Source organism: Hevea brasiliensis, chromosome 13 (assembly GCF_030052815.1).
Source record: "Hevea brasiliensis isolate MT/VB/25A 57/8 chromosome 13, ASM3005281v1, whole genome shotgun sequence".
NCBI lineage: Eukaryota > Viridiplantae > Streptophyta > Magnoliopsida > Malpighiales > Euphorbiaceae > Hevea > Hevea brasiliensis.
Genome location: NC_079505.1, coordinates 19,402,763 through 19,414,124, shown reverse-complemented (window position 1 = coordinate 19,414,124; position 11,362 = coordinate 19,402,763). Strand labels below are relative to the sequence as shown.

The 11,362-nt window shown below is 31.1% G+C and overlaps 1 protein-coding gene across 1 annotated transcript; it reads left to right on the top strand.

The window, feature by feature from the left end:
- Window positions 1-5,082: 5,082 nt before the first annotated feature.
- On the top strand, window positions 5,083-9,666 carry LOC110655601 (protein SMAX1-LIKE 4). Its single transcript, XM_021811985.2, has 3 exons — window positions 5,083-6,743; window positions 7,733-7,946; window positions 8,028-9,666. Exons 1-3 carry the CDS (start codon window positions 5,470-5,472, stop codon window positions 9,567-9,569), a joined length of 3,030 nt encoding a protein of 1,009 aa, XP_021667677.2. The 5' UTR covers window positions 5,083-5,469; the 3' UTR covers window positions 9,570-9,666.
- The last annotated feature ends 1,696 nt before the right edge of the window (window positions 9,667-11,362 follow it).

Below are 11,362 nucleotides of genomic sequence, written 5' to 3'. Positions count from 1 at the left end.
TAATTAATTTGATATTATTAGTAAGTTAATTTTTATATTTTTAAATTTGAATGAATTAATTTTTATATTTTAAGTTTGTTCATGAATTAATCTTTTTTAGCCATGCTTGATTTGGTTCAGTAGCTCACCTAATAAGTATTAGATTATTTTTCATTAAAAAAATAATAATTAGTCTTTTCAGTTTTTAAGGTATTATTTTCATTAAATACATAAAAATATGATTTTTTTATTAAATTATTATTTAGTCCTTAAAGTTTAAAAAATTAATAGGTAAGTCTTAATTTTTTTCAAACGTTTTTCAAAAAATTATTTTGAAGAATAAAATTTCCAAAAGAAAACATTTTTAGTATTTAAAAATTAAGTCTCTTCGCCCAGTAATTTTAAAAATTCAACTGTGTTATTTTGATCAATTTCTGCGTATAAAATTATATCTCTTCTTTCGATAATTTTAAGAGTATACTCTCTCACATAAGTTTAATACCTTTAAAATAAATAATCCTGAAATGTAATAAACTCTGATAAATAAGAAAAAACCAGGAGCTCATAAATTAATTTAAATTATATATATATATATATATATATATATATATATATATATATATATAACCGATAAATTTAATTTAGCATAATATAGTGGGCCTTGATGTCCCTTTTACAGTAGGTTGAGATTTATCCTTTTATAGCTTTGTTGAAAATTTGTGTGGAATTTTGCAAACCAAATCATTGGACTACGAAAGAATTTGAAGACACATTCATTTCTCTTAGAAATTGACCATTCTCAATTATTCCATAAAGGGATACTTTTCTTCTCATCAGAGAAACCATTTTCACTTTCAATTTTATATATATCATAATTTCTTTAGGAGAAAGGCCAATTGATTACCCATCAATGAAGCTTATCATTGTCCAAAGCTATACCCATAAAGCAATGTGAGTGCTCATTATTTCAAACTATACATATAATTACTCATTGCCTTATCTTTTCATCTCTTTAATTACATCCATCAATAAATGCATGATTATATATATCTGTGTGTGTGGATAAGAATAGAAGTTCTTTTTCTGATTAACTAAATTGAATGTATTAGAAAATATTGCAGTATTATTTTAAAAATTTTAAATACACCAAATGGAATCTCAAATTCAACTTTTTGGATTCTATTTTTGGTTGCAATGTTAAACTAATGGTATGTGTTACGTCATGTATGTAAAAGTGATTTCACATTTTAATAAGATTATTAAAGTTTAGAAAATAGAAAATGAGTTATTTTTCTAAAAAATAACTTGATTTTTTCTTTGAACATGAAAATATTTTTCATTTGACTCATTTTTCTGAATGCACCAAACACTAAAAATGCAAAAAAAAAATTCATTTGAAAGTAGGCAGAAGGGCTTCATAATATGTTTTTTTTCCACCTTTTTGACACATTATCCTGCGATATGATCAGTTCCTAGAGCATTAATTATGCCCATACATTGTACTGAAATCAAAAGTTGGTTATTATTGACTTCCATATAACTAAAAATCTTTAAAATTATAAGATCTTGGGTTTAAATTCCATAATAATTAAATTAAAAAAAAAAAGAAAAGATTTTTTTGTAACATATGGTTGTTCATTTGCATGAAAAATATGCATTAACACTATTATAACCTAGAAGATATCTATGACTTTGAATCACAAGACCCTGTTTGGAAGCTTTGTTATTTACTACTTTTTTTAACCCCTGAAAAGGTTTGTGTAAGACATAATCAAAGTAATTAAAACAGTATATAATGAAGCATTTTAATTATGATGATATATTTTAAAGCTAAGGCAGCACGCGTTGCACGTAAAAATATAAATTAGGATAAGCCAAACAGATTAATTAGATGATTTGATTTTCTTTAGGACAAAAGAAATTAATGTTTTCTTTTTAAAATTTTTGAATTTCAAATACTTTAACCAAAGCAACCCTTTGGTGATGGCTTTAGCAAAATTTCTTTTGGCTCCTTTTAATGCAATAACAGCTTGGGAAAATAACCTTTGAATCCATCTTTTATGGCCAAATAGATGCTATCCTTGAAAGCCACGCGAAGTGCTTCCTAAACTGTTTTCTACGAGTAAACATACTCTTATATTCTTTCTATTTTTCATTCTAATATACTATTAATTTTTTTTATTTTTTTTGATTAATTAGATTTCGGTTAGAGTTTAAATTTACAGTCTTATAATACTAGACGATTTGAGTATAATTAAATTAAAATACATTAATATTTCTCTTTTTGAAAAAAATATTAGTATTTCTTCATATTATTTGAGAAAAAAAGGTGAAAAAAAGAGGTAAGAGTAAGCTCTAATCTTAGGATGACATGTGATACAAGTTAGAATGAAGCTGCTTACCTCTTTTCTTTCGTTTTTGCAAACATCACATATCTTCCCATCACTGTAAGAATTTAATTAAGGTAATTTCAATGAGACAATTTTACAGCAGATTCTAACAAGACATGAGATCCTATTCATACTTTTCAAGTACTCCTCATGATATTAGGCCTTGGCGCGTACCGATTTTGAGCTGCAATCTCTACAATAAATATTAGATTTAACAGTAACGATTTTTATCTTTAAATGTGTAAAATTTATTGTTATAAATTTATAATAGCGATATATGAATTGCTGCGTATTATTATCATAAAATATGACCATAAATATTTTATAACAAAATTATAATTACTATAAAAAAAATAGTCATTGACAACAACATTTATTATTGTAAAAAATTTTTAATGATAACAATGATTGATGTCATATCCTTTTTTATGTACTACTAGTAGCAATTATTCATGTTATTACCGTATGTTAGTTTTATAGGCAGCAAAATTACTATTGCTGTAAAATTTTTGCTTCTGACTCTAACATTTATTGTAGTGAATTGAAATCGAATTTGTCGTTTCAATACAAAAAATTGAGAACCTAGGATTGGACTGAAGGGTCCCCTTGATTTCAATTTGATTCTAAGTCGGTTCAACTTGATTCATTTAGTTTGATTAAATTCTATAGTCAAAATTTTCTTTAAAATGTGAAAAATTTAGTTTCAACCTAAAGATATAACTAAACCGATCAAAATTGGTCCACTTCTTTCGATCTAATTTAAAATGATTCTGGTCAAATTTAAGTTAACCAATTTTAGTTCAATTAAAGTCTAATTGTGACTGGGCTAATTTTAGTCCAATTCTGATTCAAATTTAGATGACACCAATGCCAACCTGATACTGTGCAAAATGATATTCACTACTACATGAACTACCTAAATTTAATTAAGGTAAATTTTAGTGAAACTATTTGCATGTTCATCTAGATGATCACTTCTTTATAGGATTAAACCTCTATAATTACAAGGGTTAGTTAAAAGTTATTTGCTTCTCAATTTATCATTATGGGTTCAGTTTTTTTGGTCGGTATTCAAAAGGTAATTTTTAAATGTATGTATGAATTAATTGTGAAGGATGCAATATTGAACTCACTTAGAAAGATGGATTAGTATGTAAAAGTAATCCAAAACCTGATTCATTATAAACTCAAAATACAATATTCAGTGACATTTATGAGTAAAATAAATATGACCCACATATTTGTACTTTAAATTCATAATAGATGAGTAAGTTTTTGCTATAAAAATAGTAACTTAAAAAAATTATTAGGTCCTAATTAGTAAATTATTTAATATGTGAATTCCTATTATGTTTTGGATTTACAGTGGATTGGGTATAGATAAGAAAAATCCAAACAAAAGTGGGAAAGATTAGGAAATATAGTTGAGGTGAAAGTAGTCCAAAAAGAATTACAATTACAAAGAAAGTAACTTACAGTGGTAAGAACAAAATGCGAAGATAAAATAATTTAGTGCATTAAAACAGAAGATTTTCAGTTTAACTTGCTTCATTTAGTAATGAGAAAAAGCTCTTTTTAAGTGGATTGCTGGAAATGTGATGCGATTAAGACAAAAAGCCATTGCAGAATGCAGGTAGGAGAGAGAGAGAGAGAGAGATGAAAAAGAGCCAATAATGCTTTGTAGGATAGCAGACAGAGGGTTGCTTTTTGAGTACTTTGGGAATAAAATGCTGTCTCCCTACGAGGATTGGCGTGAAGAGAGAGAGAGAAAGAGAGAAGAGAGCCCTTTCCTTTTCTCTTCTTTTCTTTTCCTTTCTTTTCTTTTCTTTTCCTAAATCAGAAGCAAGAAACAAAACTATACATTATACATAATTTATAGACAAATAATTACAAGAATGAGAAAGGGAAAGGAGAATAAAAAAGAAAAGAAAAGAAAAATTCCACCTTTCTTTTTTATCTCTCTTCACAGTTCACACAACACAGTCTGGCTTCTTTTCCACTTTTTTTTTTTTTCTCTCTTTACTGCTTTTCTTGAATTTCTGCTGGCTATGTCTGTCCATTCAAAGAGGGTGATGTGGAAAAAGGAGGGAAGCTCTCTCAGTCTCAAGTAAATTTTGAATATGTGGATCCCTTTTCCATGAAACTTTTCTTTAATTTCTTTCTTCTTTTCACATGAATAAACATAGCAGAAAGAAAAATGAGTAAAATTTATTGATTAATGGTTTAGTTTTGCATGTTGCATTAAAATCTTGGTAGCCCTTATTTTTTAAAAAAGAAATATCAATTTATTTATGATTTGATTAAGTTGATAAAACCAAAAAGGGAAAATAAAATAGGTAAAATTAGGTAGATTGAAATCTTGTTTTGCAGCTTTTGATGATCTTGGGAAAAAATTTATGCGATAAGTGGATCATGCCATTCTTTGATTTGTTTGGTTTTGTATTTTTGCCATTTAAATTGCAAGTCCCAACAAAAAGAAAATGATTATTAAAAGCAACCCTTTTTTCTTTACCCTAATTATCATCACTAAAACAAAAATCAAGTGACTTATTAGAGTACAATTTATGGTAACATTGAGAGATATAACTAAAAAGATAGTGCAGTGCAGTCTAACTGTAAACTCATGAAGAGAGAGAGAGAAGTAACCTAGTTGAATAAATAAATAAATTAATTCTTACTATATTTGTGTATATAAAAAGAAAAAGGAAAAGATTAAAAAGAAAAAGGAAAATATCAACTACAAGAAGTATAAAGAAGGTGTTCTGGTCTCTAAAACTCTACTAAGATCTCTCTAAGAGCTTCCCTTTCAGAAAATCTGACTGCACATATATATATTTTTGATATTTTCCATTTTAGCTTATCAGGTAGGTGGTTTTCTGTTTGCTGTAATCATACAGGAAAGGAAGCTAACCAGCTTTTGATATCAAAGCTTGGTTCAGTCTCTAGATCACTTCGAAGAGACAAAAGAGAGGGTTAGGGGTGGTGTTAGGGGAAGAGAGAGGATACGAGAAGAAAGAAAGAGAGAAGAAGTTTTGATCCTGCAAGAACTAGTGGTGCTCAAACAAAGGGGGTGGTGTGGGGGGTGGGTTTTGGCCAAGTAATGCGCTCAGGAGCTTGTACGGTCCAGCAGACCCTCACCACAGAGGCTGCTTCAGTCTTGAAGCATTCTCTTAGCTTGGCAAGGAGGAGAGGCCATGCTCAGGTCACTCCTCTTCATGTGGCTGCTACCTTGCTAAGCTCAAGAGCTAGTCTTTTGAGAAGGGCTTGTCTCAAATCTCAGCCTCACCAATCTTCTCATCCTCTTCAATGCAGAGCTCTTGAGCTTTGCTTCAATGTTGCGCTCAACAGGCTACCAACAACTCCTGGTCCTTTACTTCATGGCCAGCCCTCTCTTTCCAATGCTCTGATTGCTGCACTCAAACGAGCACAAGCTCATCAGAGAAGAGGCTGCATAGAGCAACAGCAACAACAACCTCTCTTGACCATCAAGGTAGAGTTAGAACAGCTTATAATTTCTATTTTAGATGATCCTAGCGTTAGTAGGGTTATGAGAGAAGCTGGGTTCTCTAGTACTGCTGTGAAGAACAATATAGAGGACTCTTCAGCTTCTTCTGTGTTTCAGTGTTACACCACTACAGGTGGTGGTGTTTTCTCTTCACCTTGTTCACCTTCTCCTGGTGAAACTCAGAGAGAGATCATAAACCCTACTACTTTCTGGCAAACCCATTTCCTAACTTACTCTTCTGAGAAAAACCCACTTCTCTTTTCTCCACAAAAGAAGCTCTCAAGCAACTATTTCACTGAATCAAATTCTGTGAAGGAAGATATCAAGTTGGTATTGGAGGTTTTCTTAAGAAAGAAGAGAAAGAATACTGTGATAGTAGGTGACTGTGTGTCCATAACGGAAGGACTTGTTGGAGAACTGATGGGAAGGGTAGAGAGAGGAGAGGTTCCAGTGGAATTAAAACAAATCCAGTTTGTTAAATTTCAATTTTCGCCAGTTTCTTTGAGGTTCATGAAGAAAGAAGATGTGGAAATGAATATCTCTCAACTGAAAAGGAGAGTGGATTCTGCTGGAGAAGGTGGGGCCATTATCTACACAGGAGACCTGAAATGGACAGTTGAAGAAAGTTTAATAAATGGAGAGGACTCAGCAGCAGCTGGTTATAGTCCAGCTGATCATCTAGTGGCAGAACTAGGAAGATTACTCTCCGATTATAGCAGCTCAAACGCAAAGGTATGGTTAATGGCTACAGCAAGTTATCAGACATACATGAGGTGCCAGATGAGGCAACCTCCTCTGGAGATTCAGTGGTCACTTCAAGCTGTTTCAGTTCCCTCAGGAGGACTTGGTTTGAGCCTCCATGGTTCCAGGTAAATCATGAACTCTTGCTCATTTTCTTTTTCTTTTTTTTTTTCAGTATGTTTATAAATTTTTACAGACCCATGGCACGGATATATTCTGTATTATTCATTGATGGTCATCCATTAATTGAAGGTTGAAGCTTTTATTTTGGATTGTAGTTTAGTGTTATGTGTGTGCCTTTATGGTCTGAATGAGGCCAAAACACCTGTGAAAAGTGCGGTTTGGTAAGACAGAATGAATCACTCACTGTCGTTGCATATATGCTTTTGCATTGTTCTGGTGTCAGGATATAGCAACTGCATATTGCAGATTTTGTAATAAAAGAAGAGTGCAAAACAAAAGAAATGGAAAGGGAAGGTTTTGATTGCTGTATTTCTTCCTTTTTTTTGTTTAAAAAAAGTTTGTTACTTTTTGATGTTTCTTATTTGATCAACTTTCTTTTGTGTTTTTGTTTGAATCAAGGCATAGGAACTATTCACTTGGAAGATATGAATCTCTGTTGAAACTTTCACAAAGGCTACTTCCATTTTTCCAATAAAAAAATTTTCCTTTTTTTGACCTTTTGGATATGGGATTATTTTTTTAATTATTAATTATTTTTATTTTATCCTGTCCTGGATTGGCATTTTGTTTGTCCTGTTTGTAGAGGATCAGGATTGCATGAGACCCCAGGAAGTTACCATATTCTTGAAAATGGACCTACTTTAGAATATTTTTTTATTGGTCAAACTCTTAGATTTAAGCGAAACATTGTAACTGAAACCTGAAATCCTTCACTTTGTTGCAGAACCCTTCTACTTTAATGACAAAAATGGTTAAGTTTTCCTCTCTAACGCTCTTGTGTTTTGAACTGTATATTTTTGGTAATGCTCTATTCAATTTCGAAAAAAAAGTGACACATGATTCATCAGGGAAGATGCTGTACAGTCTGATCATACACCTCTTTAATATAAAAATTCTGCATCTTCACTAACACATTAATTAATTTTGTTTGCAGTATCAATGAATCAAGGGTAACCTTCTCCCAAAACCCATCTCAGTTACTGGAAACAAAACCTTTCATTGCCAATGGAAAGGATGAGGAAGATAAGCTAACTTGCTGTGCAGAATGCACCTCCAGTTATGAAAAAGAAGCTCAACTCTTCAAACCAGGGCAGCAGAAAAATTTGCCTTCTTGGCTTCATCCACAAGGCACTAATGCTAATCAAAAGGTAATCCACTTGGATTGAGACCTACATATGTAAGTTTCCAAAATTATTTCAGGATCTTACTTGGTAATTTAAATTTGTCAGGATGAATTGGCTGAGTTGAGAAGAAAATGGAATAGATTCTGCCAGGGCCTGCACCACCAAGGAAGGCATATTCAAAGTCATTTAGGTTCCACTACTTTGTACAACGACAACCAATGCCTAATTGGGAAGAGCTATTCATATGCTTCCTCCTATCCTTGGTGGCCAAGCCAAAACAACATCTTCTCAGATTCAAATTCAATCTCCTTCAGAGATTCGGTCCTAAAGCCTAATCAGACCTCCAATTTTGTGCCTAAATTTAGACGTCAACAGTCATGCACTATTGATTTCAACTTTGGCAGTGAAACACAAAAGCACATGCCAGGGGAACCAAACTTGGATTCTCTCAAGAACTCTCAGGGTAGGGAAGTCAAGATCACGCTTGAACTTGGCAATTCTTTCTGCACTGATATTGGAGGAAGGGACAAAGGGAGGAGTGATTTGTGCAAGTTATTGCAAGAGAACGTGCCTTGGCAATCTGACACTATTCATTCTATAGTAGAAGCTTTGATTGAATCCAAATCAACTGGAAAAGGGACTTGGCTACTTATCCAAGGCAATGACGCTCTAGGAAAAAGAAGATTGGCCCTTGCAATTGCAGAGTCTGTTTTGGGGTCTGTTGATTTTCTACTCTGCATGAACATGAGGAAAAAGGATAATGAAGCCACATATTCAGAGACAATAGAAAAAACTTTAAGAAATCAAGAGAAGATTGTTGCTTTGGTGGAAGATGTTGATTTTGCTGATACGCAGTTCATGAAACTCCTTGCTAATGGATTTGAAACTGGAAAATTTGGAGAATCAGGGAACATTAGCCAAGCAATATTCATTTTAACAACAGGTGGTCATTTCATGAGCTATGAAGATGGAAAGGTGGATCAAGATTCTGTTATCAGGATGACCTTGGAGGTGGAGGAAAAAACTCCAACCAACAAGGATCATAAGAGAAAAGCTGAGTGGGACATTTCAAGCAAGACCAAGAGTCCAAGAATCAGTGAAAACAAAGAAATTGAAAATGGAAACGTGAAAAAAGACTTCTCAAGGCAGTCAAGCTTCAACACACTTGATCTCAACATCAAGGCCAATGAAGACGATGAAAGTGAAGAAAAACAAGGGGAGTTTAGCCCCATATCGAGCGATTTAACTCGTGAAACCACCTCTGATCCTGTTACTTCAACTGGGTTTCTTGATATGATAAAGAACAGGTATGTTTTTAATAGAAATCAGGCTCAGGACAGGGAGATGGCAGAGGTTTTCTCGTCCAAGATAAAGAGGTGTATGGGGGAGGTATTTGGTGAACAAAATGTAAATGGTTTTAGCATTGAAGAGAGGATATTAGAAGAGGTATTAGAAGGATATGGTTCTTTTGTTAACAGTTTGCTTGAAAGATGGCTAAAAGACATCTTTCAAAAAACCTTGCAAAGAGTTAAAATTGGAGGGAAAGAGGGTGTGGGAATTAGGCTTTGTTTTGAAGGTAAAGTTTTGGAGGATGGATTCATGGGTACATGTCTACCCAACAAAATCCAAGTTTCCTTCACGGACTAACTCAAGTTTTATATCTTCTTTTGTAAAATATATTACCACCACAATTTCCTTCGTGTAATTGCTAATTTTCATAATAGGATGTGTTTTGGTTTTCCTATTTTAGTGCATCCATCAGTTTTTATAATTGTGTTTAACTGAGATTCGAACTTGAGGCTGAATCTCCTACGAGAATGATTTAGAAAATACAAAATAAAAAATAATAATGAAGACAGTTAATCAATATGGATTGATTCTAATTCTGATTAAAATTGAATATAATATTTGTGGGTGCATAAGAAATATATTAAATTTCAATTCTTTTCAATGAATAGATAGAGTCGGTCCATGAATTTCCTTTAAAAGGTAGAAAGGACAAAGTGCATTAAACTATTTACAAGGGCTAACTCGATATTCTTTCCTAAAAATCTCATATGAGGATAATATAATTCATATTGAATTATATTATCAAAGATAATTTCAATACCATTAAGTTAAGAGGATATTTGTCTTTACTTATAAGCCGGTGAAATCAAACCAGCTTATAAACTGATCTCTAAATATAAATTTATCTATTTGTTTATCATATTTTTTTAGTTTATAACCTAAAAAAAAAAATAAATTGGAAAAATAATCTTTTCTTTTTGATATTTATAAATTAATTTAATCAAGTATTTTACCATATTATTCTCATTTAATTATTAAAATTTCATTATATATCTCATCTTTTTTTTTTTGTAATTTTAATAATAAATATATTTATAAGCTAACACATCAACTATTTATCAGTCACTTATAAGCACTTTAATTAAATATATAAAATTTTAAATATTTATAATTTCAAATTAACTTACCAGCATCTAGCGCTTATAAACTAATTTTTATAAATTAAACTAAATACTCTCATAGTATATCTATTAGTTGTATCTCACTGACTAGTTTAGTTTGTAGAGCCTTCTCTTTAAAATTAAAAAAAATAAAAATAAAAATAACTTTATTTTACATCACTTCCGATGGGATGTCAAATTTATGTCATGAATGCACCACCAATAATACGACTAAACTTTATCTCCTTTCACAGAGGACCCGAGCTCTTGTGCAAAGACATAGACTACTTGATCATAATTGGACATTCTAATTGCCAAATCTTCTTCCAAGATAGGATAAATTATTTTTCCATCCAAACATGTCATAATTAATACATAAATTCTTATATAATAAAAAATAAATGAAAATCTCTCTAAATTTTGATTTCATTAAGCACTTTTATTTATCTATTTTTTTTTACTAATTTTATTGTTAGTTAATGAAAATTAAAATGTTAATAATAATATAAATTTAGAAATAAAAATGTTTAAAATTATAAAATCCATAAATCAAATGGTATTTTATTCTGAGTGATATTAAAATATTTTTACTTTGAGTTCAAAATTATAAAATTATACAAAAAATAAAAATATATGACATCATCAAAATTTAAAAGAATTATCATATATATTTTTAAAATATATGAAAGTGTTAATTATTGCATAACAAGATGGTGCGAAAGGTCCATTAAGTCCATTCATCATGGCTAATTAATTAATTAAAATTTTTTTTACGAAAATTAAGCAATTAACTAATCATAATATGTTAATAATGAAGTAGAGGTGAAAGAAAAAGAGTGGGCATGCTGCCCAAGTAATGATGCGTAATTTGGCACATTGGTCTTAGAAATTGACTGTCCAAGTTTTTAAATAAAAGCAATATGGTTATAAATATATTGGGTTGGCATCCCCAGATGACATTTCCACTATTATTTGTGGTCACTCAGTCTC

What these genes read in the sequence shown, in the direction of transcription:
- LOC110655601 (XM_021811985.2), top strand. Translation starts at nt 5,470, where the DNA reads ATGCGCTCAGGAGCTTGTACGGTCCAGCAGACCCTCACCACAGAGGCT. An exon ending in TTGAGCCTCCATGGTTCCAG is followed by an intron (nt 6,744 to 7,732) that starts GTAAATCATGAA and finishes TTTTGTTTGCAG; the next exon opens with TATCAATGAATCAAGGGTAA. An exon ending in GCACTAATGCTAATCAAAAG is followed by an intron (nt 7,947 to 8,027) that starts GTAATCCACTTG and finishes TAAATTTGTCAG; the next exon opens with GATGAATTGGCTGAGTTGAG.